The 17254-nt window shown below is 38.9% G+C and overlaps 1 protein-coding gene across 1 annotated transcript in view; it reads left to right on the top strand.

Annotated features, from left to right (window-relative positions):
• The window catches only part of grm8a (glutamate receptor, metabotropic 8a), a 406688-nt gene that overhangs the window by 168800 nt on the left and 220634 nt on the right, over positions 1-17254 (top strand). Inside the window, exon 6 of the mRNA XM_078242882.1 lies at positions 3046-3183. Coding sequence (XP_078099008.1) covers positions 3046-3183 — 138 coding nt within the window. The remainder of the gene's footprint in view (positions 1-3045; positions 3184-17254) is intronic.

The following is a 17254-nucleotide window of genomic DNA, read 5'->3' on the forward strand; positions in this document are numbered from 1 at the left end:
ATATTGTGCTTAAAACATTGCATATTTCACTAATTCCTTTTTAATTAAAAGGAATAGTCTGACATTTTTGGAATGAAAAGCTCTCTACAACTGACATATTTTCTGCTAAATATAATACCAGAGCTAGAGGATGGTTAGCTTAACTTAGCACAAAGCCTTGATACTGGGGGAAACAGCTAGCCTGGTTCTCCTCCCAATAATACAAAAATAGTCTTACTGAAGTCTCGTTGTCACTGAAAGGTTGCCAGGCAACCAATGGCGACTTCAGGAAATCATTGCAACTGGCAAAGAAATGATCTGCCACATAACCGCAAGTTGTGGTTTTTACACTTTGGTTTTTGTATATATATATATATATATATATATAAAAAAACAAAAAAAACGATATAATGTGCTACTTGGTAATCTTTAGAGGTTTAAGTAGGTTTTTACTTTTTAAGAGCCGGGCTAGCTGTTTCCCCCTGCTCTCGGTCTTTGTGCTAAGCTAAGCAAACCGTCTTCTGGCTCCGGCTTTATATTTAGTGCACAGTGTACCACAGAGACTAGTATCAATCTTCTCATTAAACTCTCAGCAAGGAAGCAAATAAGCGCATTTCCCAAAATGTCACACTATTCCTTTATTCAAATAACCAGAGGGACTTTGGTGCCCCAGAGAGTCCAGTGTCCCCAAACAATTGCTCACTTGTTGGAGATAATTTCCTTTTCTAACCACAAATGCTTATATTTTTTATGAGCATTACATCTGTGATCATGAGAAGCTTGTGATCCCATATGTGCTACCTGTTGAGCTGCACAGGGAGTGAAACCACGGTTCCCAGCAGTCTAAGTAGAAATTAAGCTACACAGGTGCACACAGGACCAATTTCCCTGACGCAGAGGGGATTGATCAAAGCGGCTCTTGTCACCTTTTACAGCGAGTCTGGCATTCCGAACAGGCTGTTCAAAGTCAGACTGATAGTCCCCAATGATTCACCTATGCTCCATGGTTTGTTTCACATGCACTGTGTTGCCCCAGTGGTGTTGGAAATGACTTCTTTTTATTAGTGAAGTGTAAATGCTTCTTTGCATTCTTCTTGGGGCATACCTGAGGTCCATAGGAACAATAGATAACTCCCCCTGTGTTTAAGTACCCATCACACCACTGATGATGTTAATGAGGGTTATAAAGCAATATGGCGATAGAAGACGTCTTCTAAAAATCCAGTTTTGACATCTTTTCCTCACAGACTGTAAGGCACATGGAGTCACAGATACATTACAAAAAAGGGTGTTTTATTTACCCAAAAATAGCTAAATTATTAAAAAGCAAATGTGAAGATGGTCAACTAGAGATAACAAGTACTTAACAGAACATACAACTGACCTGACCTAAAAAAAAAACATGAAACAAAGGGAACATATATACTGGCTGATCAGACCAGGTTTGACGCAAAAGGGGAAACTAACAATAAAACAGTACTAATTAAACTACAAATAACAATCAAAACAAAACCAACACTTACTCCAGAAAATATAAACCTTACTTAACATCAACCAAAATAGAATTACTTAATATGATGTTAATCAAGCAAAAAATAATCTAAAGAAAGACGAAAGCTCCCCCGTGACACGGTGAGCAGTGGTAGTATCCAATTAGGCCACCTCCCTTATAAAACAGCTCTTTCTCCAGGGGCCACCCGTTTGCCCAGCAGACTGCCTGGAAAGATCTTAGTGTGGAATCTCCAAACTGGTGAGCTCAAAATAAATAATGGTTATAAGAAAGAAACCATGTGTCCTGTAAACTATTTGTAATTAATAAATGTTTTAGTGAAACAAAAGCATGTACAGTAGCTCACAAAAGTGAGTACACCCCTCACATTTTAGTAAATATTTCATTATATCTTTTAATGGGAACACTGAAGAAATTACACTTTGCTACAATGTAAAGTATTAAGTGTACAGCTTGTATAACATTGTAAATGTGCTGTCCCCTCAAAATAACTCAACACACAGCCATTAATGTCTAAACCGCTGGCAACAAAAGTGAGTACTCCCTTATGTTAAATTCCCATAGAGGCAGGCAGATTTTTATTTTTAAAGGCCAGTTATTTCATGGATCCAGGATACTATGCATCCTGATAAAGTTCCCTTGGCCTTTGGAATTAAAATAGCCCCACATCATCACATACCCTTCACCATACCTAGAGATTGGCATGGGGTACTTTCCATAAGATCATCTCTCAATGCAAATCAAACCAGCTATTAGGCTAACCGACATAAAACCATGCCAATCTCTATGGGAAAAATGATATGAACCAATCTTAAGAAAACATAAGCCAAAGGAAATAAAATGCACAAGATTACAACTTTTTAAGATCACACAGACAACTAAGCAAAAATCTGTTTTCCCAATTAATTGTAGTATGAACTACAAGTATAAGGAGTGTTTTTGTCTCCTTCGTTTCTCTTTTCTTGCACCCATCTCTTTATCTCAGCCTGCCAGCCTCTGACAGGTATTTCCATTCCTGTGAGTGGAGGAAAAAAAGTGTTTCCCTGTTTCTCCCCTAGCTATCTGCTTATTAAATTGGACAAGTAGCCAACTTAGACTGTGTAAGCTCAGTCTAAAATGTTTGCTCTCCCTGCTCTTGGCTTCAGTATTTGATAGGCACTGCCATACTGGATGGCTCCACAGAAATGGCTTTTCAGTCATACTTCAGTTCCAAAGGCTATTCATAACATATGCCTTTGTGAGTTAAAACATATTACACCGCCATGAACATCTAATTCTTTAGAACTGGCAGGCTCAGCGGAAATTAAGCCCTTAACTCCTGAAGCACTAGTGCCCTCTTCACATTCCACCATTATCTTGGAGGTGTTGAAAACAACTTGTCTAAACAGAATGATGCTGGTTCAATCCTCTTGATGGACATGTAGATGTATTCAGTAGTTTCAAACAGGAAAATGGAAACCCCTTTTCACCCTAGGTTGTTTGAACTTTCACCCTGTCTGTATATTTTATTTTATTTATTTATTTATTTTTATTATTATTATTATTTTTTTTTACAGCGTTTGACCGGTATTTCCGTAGCCGCTCGCTGTCCAACAACAGAAGAAATGTTTGGTTCGCTGAATTCTGGGAGGAAAACTTCAACTGTAAACTGGGAATGCATGGTAAACGGCCTGGCAGCCTGAAGAAATGCACAGGTAAGACTCTACACTTTGACTTTTTTTAATGGGTAAATTAATCGCATACATAATTAACGGTGCCTGAACCGATACTTTTTAAGAAAGTAAAAAAAAAAAAAAAAAAAAAGGGTACTAAACAACAGTTGGTGACATTAAAGAACATCTTGTTTATTGCTAAGGCCATATGGTCAAAATTAAATGATTTAATAATAATGTATAACAATAACAATAACTAATTTGCTGGACATTTACAATAACTTCAAATGCACCACGAGGCTGTAATTTACCAGTTTCATTGAACGCACCGTCTGTGTTGTTTCGCCATTACACCGTTTAGCGTTAGCTGTCAGCATTTTAACCGTATTTAGTCCAGCTATTAGCTAGCGGTAGGCTAACGTTAGCTGCTGTCGAGTATAGTGTTAACTAGCGTCATGTGCAGCGGTGTTTGTGTTTCAGAGCATCAGAGAGAAGCGCAGACATATCAGTGGCACCAGATTTCGGTAGCCAGGGTTGGCAGGAAGAAGATTTTTACAAGTAAATGTTCCAATTAATAATCCAGGCAGAACATTCTCTTCTCCCTCCTTCATTTTACAGTCCAATGGTGCTAGAACGGCTCCGGGGCAAACGTCAATATGGAATGGATTAATCTGCGTTATTTTTTTTAACGCGTTATTTTTTCTCAGATTAATTAATCGAAATGAACGCGTTATTTTGACAGCCCTAATATATATATATGTGTATATATATATACACATATATACTGCTGTGTGTGCATGTGTGTGTACATGATCTAGATAGAGCAGTGTGTGCACTTTCACAGTACCTACAGCTGCCACTGGCTACACAAACAATGTTACACCTACAGTACAGCTGAGTCAGTGAGGCAAATGGACATCACCTGTCCTTATGTCCATGGTCACAAACATAAAACCTTTCTGCTTTAGGTTCTGATGTCACGCGGCAGTGATTGAGTCTGTATGTTTATGTGCGTGCGTGTGTCACAGTGCGTATTCCGCGGCTGATGCACAATATTGGTTCACATAATTAGGTTTGTAAGGGCTGTGACTCCCATTGACCATCTATTACTACCCATGGCATCTGTGTATGTGGGAGAGTATGTGTCAAGGGCCCTGTAGTCGTGTGACAAAGTCCATTAATTCCAAGTGCTTGGGTTCACGACCTCCAAATCATCAACACAGAAGCCAATCAACAGCCTGCTGCTCAAGGTCGCCGCGGTGACGCAGCTGATGGAAGGAAATGGGTGTGATGATTGCATGCAATTGGGCTGAGAGGGAGAGATAAATAGAAAGCGAGAGTATGTCAACGCGCAAATAAGAAAATTAACAGGAAGAGGGGTTGAAAATATCGTTTCGATGCACATATTACAAACAGAAAGACAGACAAAAAGAATAATATTTGAGTACATGAATAATGGGGGAAAAACAACAAATGAGAGACCACAAATCGAAGACACATTAAGATTGAGAAAGGGAGAAAATGAAAGTGAAAAGGGTTCTTTCTTAATCTGAGCTCATTTTGCTCGAACATAATCTAAGCAGAATCCTCAGCCAGTTTTATTTAAAACATCTCGCTCTGCCATCTTTAAACCTGTCATTAGCAACAACAAATATAAACAGCAGTCTATGATTGACATCAGAGTTGTGAAAAGGCATCGTAAGTAAACAATTTTTGTTAGTTTGATTAGTATTGCACATTTTAAATGGCAAAAGTAGGATTCATCTTTATTTTTAATTACTAAATCAGCATTTTATTAGGATTCCATGTGAGATAAACTCTTAACTGCTGACCACTAATAAATTAAGTCAATGAACTCCTAAATGTCAAACACGATTTGAATCCTGTCTTGCAATTCCGAGCAATGGATGAATGAGTGCATCAGAGTTTCATCTTTCATTTCCTTTTCATTCATTCCTGAGCTAAGGCTTTGTTTCATAACGTGACTTATGCATCACCTCACCTTCTCAAAAAATATAACTCCTTTGCTTCTGTCTTTCAGTCCTACCTGCAAGATCTTCTTTTAAACTTGATTCATGTGTGAGAGCAAAGTGACATGAAGCTAATGTATATTTTATTTTATGGAAATCTATTCTGTGGAAAGTTACAAAAACACACATTTAGATTTTTTTTTATTTATTTATTTATTTTTTTAAATGGTCATTACTGCTACTACCACCGGTGCTGGAAATCTGTTTTCCCATCCAATAAATTCATTTAAATGATTTATTTACAATACATTAGGTAAACTTTCGTATGTCATCATTTCATCTTTTATAAACTGTAAAAAAAGAATAGAGAGCACAAAAGAAAAGGTACCTCTGAGTGAAGTAAAAGCCTTTTATTTTCCTTGGTTGATATGCTCATAAGCAGCAGCATCAGCCAGGACAACTCAGATACTGGGATAAAACTCTGAAACTGAAATACTGAAGTGTGCAGTCAGGTTAAACCGATGCCTGAGGGGAGGCTGACTGAAGCAGACACCTGATTATAGATAAGCCGTACACACATACGTACACACTTCCATGCTCACAAACGCTAACATGCCCAATGGCTGCAGATACAATCATGAATGACTGCACACGCTCTGTGTTCATTAATGTAACACTTTGAAACCTGATCCTCAAATCCCACTGGCCTTGTTTTTTTTTTCTTTCTTTTTTATAAAGATGTAGGTGTACATACTTATAATACTGTACAAGCTCTGTCTTTCTCACAGACATACACACTTTTTTAATAGATCCACTAACCCGAAAAATATTTAATATTACTAAAGAACAGTTTTCACTTAGAGACATTTTTTCTCAAGTCAATCAGATGTTATAAGTCAAATACAATTTTGCAGGATACAGTCCAGCCAAACGCAGCAGGATCACCAGGCACAAACGAGGATGCCTCCGAAAATCAAAATGAATTTTACGGTTCGTGGTTGTTGGAATTTGGCTTTGCTCTGATCCGTTTCCCAAATAAAAACATTTCAGAGCCAGCTCTGTGCCTAATGGGAGTAAAATGGCAGTAAAATGATGAAGGCTGAAATACAGAATCAAATTAGTTCTCAGATGTTATTGGTTACAGGTCACAGTCAGAAAATGTTGCCCACCTAACAGTCAATGCATATAATCCCATCATGCTTCGCAGGATGGATTCACTGCTCTTCGTAGGAAATGAATACATGGCGGCTGCATTGTGCTGTGACTCTGGCTGATCTCTCAAATCATCACACCCTCGGATACAAACACATGGGGACAGACGTGACACACACCGGCACACACAGGACATACACATTCTGTCCACAATTTTCCACTTGGGCACGTCGATGGATCTATTCCACCAGTGAATAGCATTGGTTGTGACAGGAGCTAAAGCATAAGCCTCAGGTATACACAGAGGAATTAAAGTGCAGTGCGAGAAGGAAACAAGGTTGTTACACTGTTGGCGGTTGTTTTTATCTCCTGTGTGGGTTGTGACCTGTGTCACTCTCGAGGGACTTAGATCATTATTTGATCTTCGTTTTTCATGTTCTCTTTCTTTATATATATATATATATATATATATATATATATATATATATATATATATATATCCCCTTACCCTCTGCTTTGCCTCACTCATATTCTCACTTGTCCTCACTCCCATGTGATGTGTGCCTAGTCAAATATTAGATTGTTCACATGGTCACGAAAACTAATCTGCCATATCATTTTGTTATATTTCACTGTGAATGTGGCAAATAAAAGCTAGATCTATAAACGAAGCAGACTTTTACATCAGTGCTTACGCTTAAATAGTTATGGGAAGAGCTATTTCCAAAGTTATTTGTATATTTTATGCAGCCGTATAGTTTGCACTTGCATTGCTTATTATGGGTGAATCTAGCTTTGCATGCTGGGTGTAATGGGTCCATTAACACTAAGTCAGAGGTCTTTTCATCCTACTAAATAGGGGGAAACACATGGTGCAGATATACATGTAGGCAGTGAACAGTGAACCAAGCAATGCAAAATCACTTTGTTTTGAACGCTAAGTACAATTAATTGAGAAACAAATATTATTTGGTGCAGATATGGTTCACAGTACAATAGTGTGACCCTACATACATTACATGGACAACAGACTGCATGTCACAAAACATATTCAGTGCCATAGTCAGTCTATTCCCCAATGTGTGCTCAGGTAAAGGAAAAATTGAGATGAGGTCACAAAAAATGAACTGCCACAGCAAATATTTGTTTGACCGTAGGTCACACTTATTGAGGCTTTTTTACCATTAGCTAATGGAGATAAAATCTCTCATCTAGGTAAGAATTAGACTGTAAAGGAAGTGTGTAAAGAGTGCAAACTCTATGAGAGGAAATCCTCTCATAATAGTTAAAGCTCTCTGGTCTACCTTCCCTGATTGGTGAGATTACCATGAGACTGTAGTTCCCTTTGCAGCTGCTTCACGAAGGTTATGCTATAACTTCCATCCTACTTAATGGGCAAACGGAGAAGATTATCAAATGCTTACACACACCACACACACACACACACACACACACACACACACACACACACACACACACACACACACACACATGCGCATTAAGCTTTACATTTCCCTAGTTTAATATTAAATATTAATACATCAAATATTACTGCATTACTGAGTGTTATTAATGGGGAAATTATCTTCTAATGGCTACTAGGCGATAGTTTGATGCATGAGGATGCTTTTCTTACTCCGTAAAAAGCTATGCTTTTGAAGATGCAGTCTTCATTCAATACTAGTGATGTGTACATGGGTCTGTCTCTGTGAGATGCACACTTCACTTCCAGGAGTTAATTAGATCCTGACTTAGCCCAGCATGCACACATTTACCCTCGTGCACAAACACATGTTCACTCACTGCAAATAGACCATATCCTAACGAGGTCGATGGGGAAGGAGAGTTATTAGGCTCACAGGCTGGATAAACTGTTCCCTCCCTTGTGAAAAGGCCTCAGTGCCGAATAGACTGAAAGATGGAGACAAACACAGATGTAGAGCTTGATGGACAATTAGAGACAGACAGGCACTGACAGACTGTGAGACAGAGATGGCGACAGGCAGACAGTATTTTATGACTCTTTGCAGGATTAGTTTCCAGGAGGTGAGATGAAATGTTATTTAGCTGCAGTGAAATTATCCTTTTTCATCTTCATGTCGAGGACATGGTTATCTAACTGCTCCTATAGGTGACTCTTTGTGCACAAATGTGACTGATTGATGAGATGTAGCCATACATGCATGCTCTGTATCATGCATGTAATGTGTGCCTGGATTCTTATGCAGAGGAGCTTTATCTGTGTGGATGTGAGACTGCTTGTTGACAGCATAGGTAGTATACGGTTAAAAGCATCAGTGTTGAGCTGCTGATTTAGCATCTGAGCAGGTTCAGTTCAGGGGACCTACACACCTCTCTGTCACTAACACACACACACACACACACACACACACACACACACACACGTGCACACACACACACACACACACACACACACACACACGCGCACACATGCAAATGGATACCAACACCAAACTACTCTAGCACACAAATAAAATGAACATGCACATGTTTATGTCAGCACACTGTAAGTTATAACACATTGGCCTTCAAAACAGCATGAACTGAGGTAATTCAGCCCATAATGAATTCAAAGCGGTATTAATTGATTTTTTTTGGGCCACTTGAGTGCATTCAAACAGACTGTTAACCGATCCGACGGAGCCAACTGTCTTTCAGAGGCTGTAGCGGGCTCCGCTTTAAAGCAAGATGTAGTATCTTATGAAACTGAGATTCTTGGGGTTTCTGAGCAGTTTCCAGAACAGGTTGCTGAAAATGCAATTTTTATAGAAATCTCCAAATGTCAAAGGTTTTTGATAACAAATCACAGAATGCATTTTTCTATGGTGTTCCTCAAGGTCTTGGTGTCTTAATGTGTTAAGTTTTTGGCCATTTTCTATCAATTCTCGAGCAGTCAAAAAGTGTTAAATTGTGCACCAAATCTGCGTAACAAATGGTATCAACCCAAAAACGTGACATGAGTGAGCATGGGAATGGCCATCAAACACTTTCGTCATAATGTTCTAAGCCCTTATACACTTTCAATATTTATTTTAATTCATTCATTTATATTTCTGATTTAAGACTAAAAGAAAACTTGACACGATGCTGAGATGCAACTGAAATCAATCGTCGGGTTCCCAGCTTTCAGATGATGCACATCAATTCTATGTGGCATATACTGTTGACCTTTTATCTACCACTGAAGGTTTGTCACTAAGAGTGGCCCCTTTCACATTACACCTGATCATTTAACCCATTGGAAGTCAAAAATATTTGATTTATGTGGTTAAATTACTATTAAATTACTTTGGTAAAACAATCACTTAATTAGTTTGGAAAATGACACACTTTTTAATTGTAGAGCAGTTAGTGCTGTAAAAATGTCATCTTATTTTGTAGTTTTGACCAATATTCCTGTCAATTACTTAATGTTGCTGTGTGTGTACACAGTTAAATGTAATTGTGATTTTAACACACTTTTTCACTTCTGATGAGTAGTTAATAGCAGACAATGTGGTACAAAAACAGGATTTGTATATTACTAGTCTGATTGCGACTGCTCGTGCTCCTCGCCCTGTTGGACTCCGTTTAAGCAATGTTGCCACTTCCCCAGATCTGTGCAATAAACAAGGTTGTGAATTTTTTTTCTGATAAGAATGATGTCCAAAACTTTGAAAATAAGACCTAGGTTGTTAATATAGTTTTTTTTTTTTTCAGTTTAGTTTCTTAAATGCCGAAGTAGTACTAAAGGGTAATTGAAGGGAAGATGACTTATTTCCGTAATGACTTCCAAAGAATCCAATACAACAGTCTTTTGACCCAGAGCCAAATGTATCATTTTTATTTCCTTCTTTCTTGTCCCTTGTCTCATGTGCGATGCTAGAAATATAAGGATTCAATGCAAAAATGTGTATCATAACAGCAGATGTATGATGTATGTCTCTGTCGCTGCATGCATCCCTGAGCGTGAACCTGTATATGCATGTGCTCGCACATAAAAATACACACACCTTTCTGTGTGCAGTGATAGGTTGTTGCAGGTTAGAGCGAATAAGTGTTGCTCTACTAATTTTACGGTTCGTCCTCTCTTGAACAATTCCTATTTTCTCAGCTGCATAGCCTTCTCCCCCCACTCTTCTCTCTTCTATTCTGCTGTTTCCATGGTTCTTTCATTTGTTTCTCTTACTGTATTTCTCTCAACGTTCATTCTATTAGCTTTCCCTTTTTTTTTAGGTTTCTTTTTTCCATCCTTCTGTCCGTTTTTTTTCCCTTCTCTCTCTTACTATCGTTATTGTGCTCTTGCTCTGCCTTCACTTGTGTCTCTTTTTGTTCCATCTCTCTTTGTGGGTGTGTGGAGGGTGTGTATTTATGCTTGTTCAAGAGTGGGAAGACGGGAGGCACGCTGACATAAAACACACATTCCCTCAGCGACACAAATGGAATTTCTTGTTTATTTGTTTGTGGGAAAGCTGTGCAGGAGAGAGATTAAGAGAAAAACGGACTGACAAAAGGGAATTAAAAAAAGTTGAAGGCAGAGAGAGAGAGAGCTCATGAACATAGCCGAGCTGTGCCAGGACAGTGATTCAGCATAATGTGAATATTGACTAATGAATAATTGATATTAGCTGTGTGTACTATCAGCTGTAATATATATAACAGTTATAATGTAAGGATGTAATATATATTAGCCATATATATTTGTGGCATCACATTACTCATGAAAGGTGCTGCAGCGAATTGCCCTTTATAAAGCAGAAGAACATTCTCGCTGTAGTCTGACAGGAAGTCTGAGGACAAAGGGGAAAGAAGGCAGAAACAGGCTCAAATGGGAGATCTGTTCAGCCTGCCAGTAACCTAAACATATAGTCAGCAAGAGAGTATAGGAGTCATTCAGCCACAACAGGAAAATTCTGGTTTATTATCCTCGTGGTGAAAGAATTTTCCCTGCACGTAATGCCGGACCAAATTTCACGAGAGGAAGTTCCACCCGGAAACTTTAAACTGTCTACTGTAAGCAACAGGCGCTGAGATTGGCATGCGAGTCAGTCTCACTATGGCAAGTGTAAATCAGTAATAGTAATAACTAAGTAAATGAATTACTGAGGTCTGAAAGACGCAACATTCCTAAAAAGAAGTCTGATGTGGCAATAAACACAATGATGATCATAAAGGTTTCATAGAGTAGGTTTAAAAGCAGTGTTCCACCGCATTTTCTGGTCTTTTTTATTATTATTTTTATTTATTTTATTTTTTTGGGCATTTTTAAGCCTTTATTTATAGCGGACAGCTGAAGACATGAAAGGGGAGAGAGAGGGGGAATGACATGCAGCAAAGGGCTGCAGGTCTGAGTCGAACCGGCGGCCGCTGCGTCGAGGAGTAAACCTCTATATATGGGCGCCTGCTCTACATATACATCTATGTACATATTTTTAAACCGAAAGTGAAGGCAAACATTCAAGTTATTACCCAAACTCTGTTGTAAACCTCCATCACAATTTACAGACCAACTTCCTGATTAAACTCTGACCTACCGTACTTGCCGCCCACTATTTTCCTTTGCAAGAGATTATTACTTAACTGTTTGCCAACTCCTAACAAACTGCTTTAGACAATGACAGCGTTATCCTAACGTATAGAAATCATGGCCATGGGACAGTCTTTGGGAATATTAAAACTATGTCACGCAATGTGAGGGTGTGCTTCATTTAGTTCAAGATTATTCATCGCTTCTATTGGACTCCCTCCAGATTGTTTAGATTTGGTGTGAAAGACACACCAATTTGTTGGAAATGTAAGACAGAGGACGACCAATTACTTTATGTCCTACGGTCCTGTGATAAGGTCTAGGAATTTTGGACCGGGATACATGATAACCTTTATCAGATTGCAGGGACCCAGGTTCCATTCAGCCCAAGATTATTTGTTCTGGAAGATGGGTCAATCCTAAATGGGAAGGATAAGCACACAGACTAGTTTAATGATAGCCAGACAGATTATTTTAAGAGGATGGAAGAATGAAGGGGTTCCGTCAATCCAGGAGTGTGATTGTGAGATGGCTAGGGTGGCGGCGTTTGAAAAAAAAAGTCATATAAACGGTTTGCCAAAATGGATGTCTATACTAGAAAATGGGGAAAGCTTTGTGCTGGGGAGAGATGTGTATGATGGGCTTATGGTGTTGTCATTTATACATATGTTTATTTGGTTTATTTTGTTGAATGGTCTTGAATATTGTAGTTACTGTGTCATCTTTTCTTGATTTTTGTCTGGGCGTGTGGTGATGACGGAAGAGGGGGAATTTGTTCATGTTGCGAGTTGTATGTTTTGAATTTTGTTTAAAAAAATAATAATAATTGTTAATCCCAAAAAAGAAATCATGGCCACAACTCCAAAAAATTCATGTTGTAATAAACTGGAATCTTCTTGTCAAAAGCCTAAAACTGATTCACTGCAGCAATATTTCTAAGAATTGATGTTTGACTTTTTTTTTTTCCCCACAATTGTTGGCTCTACACACACATACATATTCTGCGGAATGATATTTAAATTATATTTGGCATTGAACTCTGATTCTACACACACAAAATTCAGGCTCCAATAATGGAACGCACACGCACACACACACACACACACACACACACACACACACACACACACACACACACACACATATATATACACACATATATATACACACACACACACACAGAGAGTGGTATTTGTGCAGCGGCGTATTGGCATAACCCTTGGCTTCAGTGCTTTCTTGTTAAATCATGTAGATCAGAATCCCTGTCTGATGCTCATATCCTATTCTCTCCTATTGGTTATTCATTTCTCTCTTGGCAGATTAGCCCTTAGCTAGCTCAGAGCCAGACAAGTACGGTATGTTTATAACAAGAAAACTCTGTTTGTGCGTGGTTCATGTGTGGGTTTCTTGTGGGCGGTTGGGCCACGTTTTCCTTGCTTCATGTTATGACATATAAAGCAAAAACATTCCTTAGCAAAATAGGTGCATGCGTTTATTTTTATGACAATGATTTTCAAATGTCTGGAAATTATGACGTTTGTGGGCAGCATTTCCCTATCCTGTCATCTCCCTGATGTCTTTCAGACTCATTTGATAAATGAATGCAAAGCTAATTAAGCAACCTTTATGTAAATGTATTCATCATTATCTAAATTGATTATCCCGAGGTTTATAAATTAAATTTCCTTAGTTCATTATTTCCAGATTTATCACATCTGCATCTTAAAATGGAAAATAAACGTGCATGTATATGCATGTGAGCACGCCTGAGAAAACGGAGACAAAAAACCCCAAACTGTTAAGCGACAGGAGCAGAGAAGGAGGGAATTGAATGTGTTCCTAATTGATGTTTAATTAAGGAGCTTGTCCGAATCATTAGCCTTTCTGTCATCCGTGGTGCCATCAATCACTCTCGGTGTAAAACCTGGCTGGCACACTGGTCCATGAAGGCATCCATCAAGGCACTTAGCGAGTCAGCATTCCTGCATTAGCCCCACCTCACTGCCTTGATGTATTGGTTTGTGTTTGTATTAGATACAGACCGGCACTGGGTTTGCTAGGAAGGCTTTGGAGCACATATTTTAGTTGTTCTACTGGCATCAATCTAATCGTTGAGACTCCTGGCCAATGAACCAGGAGATGTGGAGCATGGCTTCAAGTGTTGGGGCTGAACAAGTGTTTTTTTAACCTCACATCAGGATGGTGGGGGAATTGAATAATGAAACACTGTGATTTCAATCACTTCTCAATCGAAATCCAAACAGGACTTGCTGTATGTGCAGCATGTTTGTTATACCCTGTCAGCTCAGGGTTTTATGTTTCCTTTTGGAGGTCAAAAATAATCTGTTGGCCTTTTTGTGATTATCTTCAAGACTTTACACAAAGTTAGTTTAGCTCTTCACTTCTACTCTTAAGGTTATATTTTGATTGCTGTTATCTCCAGTAACCCTGGAGAAAAACTCTTACCAGTGAGTCATAGTACCACCACCTCTGCATTGATGTTGAAGTGCCTGGTTAGATGATTCAAGTGGTATCTCATGTTGTTTAGGAGATATTTGAAGAGGTCTCTTTGAAAATGCAGTATCAATTTTGAATAATGATAATGATAAAAATAACTGCCATGATTTCACCTTCAAAGATGTCTCTAAAGTACTAGGTCCCAACTGTAAAACCCTTATCTTCTGTCATATAGAGACTTTAAAGGTTACATTTGTAATAGCAGGTTTCATGATCTTCAAACAGCAGATTATCTCAATTTCAAACAAAAGTTTCCCCATGAAATCATTTTTTTAAACAAAGTTACTGACATGCCTGTGGCTTTTACTAAACAGAACTAAGATAAGGAACGCCTTTATACTGATCTACAAACCGATCACAGCACCCGGCCTGCATGTCGATAAACGCAACAAGAATAAATAATCAACCACAAAATATGAAAATGACTCAGAGGCAGATATGGAGATGATTGCATCCTCGTGAAGCTTTTGGTTAGCAGATCTTTATGAGACAAGAAAGTTACTTTTCATCTGTACTTCTGCCTCTGAGTTTTTCAAGTTCTTTTTTCCCCAGAGTTTTCAATGCAAATCCTCGCTTACCAAGCAGCCAACAAAACTGAGTTGCCCGTGGTCTCTGATGTCATTAACACTGAGCAGAAAGGCTGAATTTAATTTAGCAGCTGCTGGCTGGAAAATGGAAGAGAGTGTAATGTCAGACAGGGTGCATATTAACACACAGACATGTTGTCCATCCATCTCTGTACCTCTCTGTGTCTCTGCTTATCGCTTTCACTTTAGTCTTGTTTTCACACACGCACACACTAAAGCAAGTCTGCACCATGCTAGATATATTATATTTGCGTACTAAAGACTGTTAAAGATGTTTTTTGATTTCCCACCTGCTCACACACATCATGTGCAGATAAATGAATAGATTTGTGGCCACGTCATTGATGTGACAAGCTATTCCTGGCTGCAGACAATGAGCAGACAGATCCAATAAAAGCTCCACAGCATTGCACTCTTCACACACACTCCCCTTATTTCGGTTACAACACCTGACGCAATCCCAGGAAACCAAGACAGTAGTGCTTTCCCAGTTAGCACCACTCAAAACAGCACCAGTCGTTTAACTGTCTCAAGGCAGGATTGCATTTTCTTGCAAGATGCTGATTAATGATGCATCGTGTCCCTTCACATCGAGTTTCACAGCATAGAGAAATTCTCATTATCTCATGACACGTTGATCTATGGCTCAAAGTGTAACACTTTTGTTGTACTTTTTCTCTGAATAGAAGTGTGCACAAATGCTGAATGCAAACCCACGTGCACACATACCAATTCATTGGGAAAAGATGCTGGCTCGTTAAGAAAGACGAGCAATACACTTTAGCTCTATGTAATGAGGTCACAAATATGGTTACAAATAATAAGTGCAATCAGAATGTATGGGTCAGCTTTAAAAAGGTCAAGATAAACTCTTCTATCAATATTTTTATTCTGAGGCTCTTTGGAAAGCAAACACTCATCAGTTCTCTCCTTACAAAAAGAAGATTTTTAGTAATTAAGTTTAATTTACAGTTGCTCTTAATTGGACAGCCACATGATAGTGTGCCTCTTGAAACTATAACAGCTTGTAACCTTCATTAACACATAGTTAGTCTATATCCTTGACGTTCCACTTGCGGGATTGCTCCTTTGCCGACGGAAATTCCGTCGGATTTCACTCATTTAGGCTGGATATCCGTTGCCTTGGGCTTTCTTTGTGTTGGCATTTTTAACCCCAGTCGATTTATGAGGACTATGGTTAACCTTTTCTCAGATCTCTGCAGGGTAAATCCAGACAGCTAGCTAGACTATCTGTCCAATCTGAGTTTTCTGTTGCATGACTAAAACAACTTTTGAACGTACACATGGTCCACCAAAACTCCTTCCCTTCCCGAAGGCTATTTTTCAGCGGCGCCGTTGCTCCATACGGCGCTTAGCGCCAACCAAGACGATTGTGATTGGTTTAAAGAAATGCCAATAAACCAGAACATGTTTTTCTCCCATCCCGGAATGCTGTGTGGACGCGCCAGTCTATGAGGGGCCGTCAGGGACATTATTCAGAATTACCTCTCACAAACATATGTGAAATGCTCTTACATACACTACTGAAACACTCTCACATAAACAACTGGAAGATTATTCGCTCGCACACACTACTGAAAAGCTCTCACACATAAGAGTGAAATGCTCTCATAAACGCTACTGAAACCCTCTCACACGCAATACTGAATCACACTCATATACACAACTGAAACAGGAATTCACTTTCAATAGTGTATATGAGAATGTTTCAGTATAGTGCACAAATCTGTTTCAGTAGTGTTTATGAGAGCATTGCACCGAGTTGTTTAGCCTACAGTTTAAATGGTTGATCTGTACTATTTTAATCAGTGTTCTGTTTAAAGTGCTGGAACACATCCGAGTGTCGACTTCCATCAACTCTTTGTTTAATGTTAATTCTACATTCATTGTATAGGGTGGCAGTGGCACTGAGATTAGTGACAAGACAAGTATATTTACTTCCAATTGGATCCATCAAGGCAGTTAGCCAGTCATTAAGTTGCACTGGCTTCACCTTGCTGCACGGAGGCTTTTGACTGGGCTTAGTATCATCAATCACATTACTGAGGCTGCTACCAGAGTAACCTCAGGGCATGACAAGACTTTTTTTTTAAAGTTTAGGCCTCAGTGGTATTGTTTGACATATATTAGACAGATTTTTTTTTTTATCTTACACTATACAATGTGTGGGTGCCTGGTAGGAGAGAGAGACAAATAAATATAGATTTGCCTGTGAGGTTTGAAAAGGCTTGTGGCCAGAATTTGAGAAGCTTTTGAGAACATCTCTCCTCTCTCTCAGCGACTACTGAGGTGTGAATGTCTGTCAATATGAATGTTGAGCAGGTTGTTGGCCAAAAGGG

The sequence above is a fragment of the Sander vitreus genome, chromosome 23 (assembly GCF_031162955.1).
Source record: "Sander vitreus isolate 19-12246 chromosome 23, sanVit1, whole genome shotgun sequence".
Taxonomy (NCBI): Eukaryota; Metazoa; Chordata; class Actinopteri; order Perciformes; family Percidae; genus Sander; species Sander vitreus.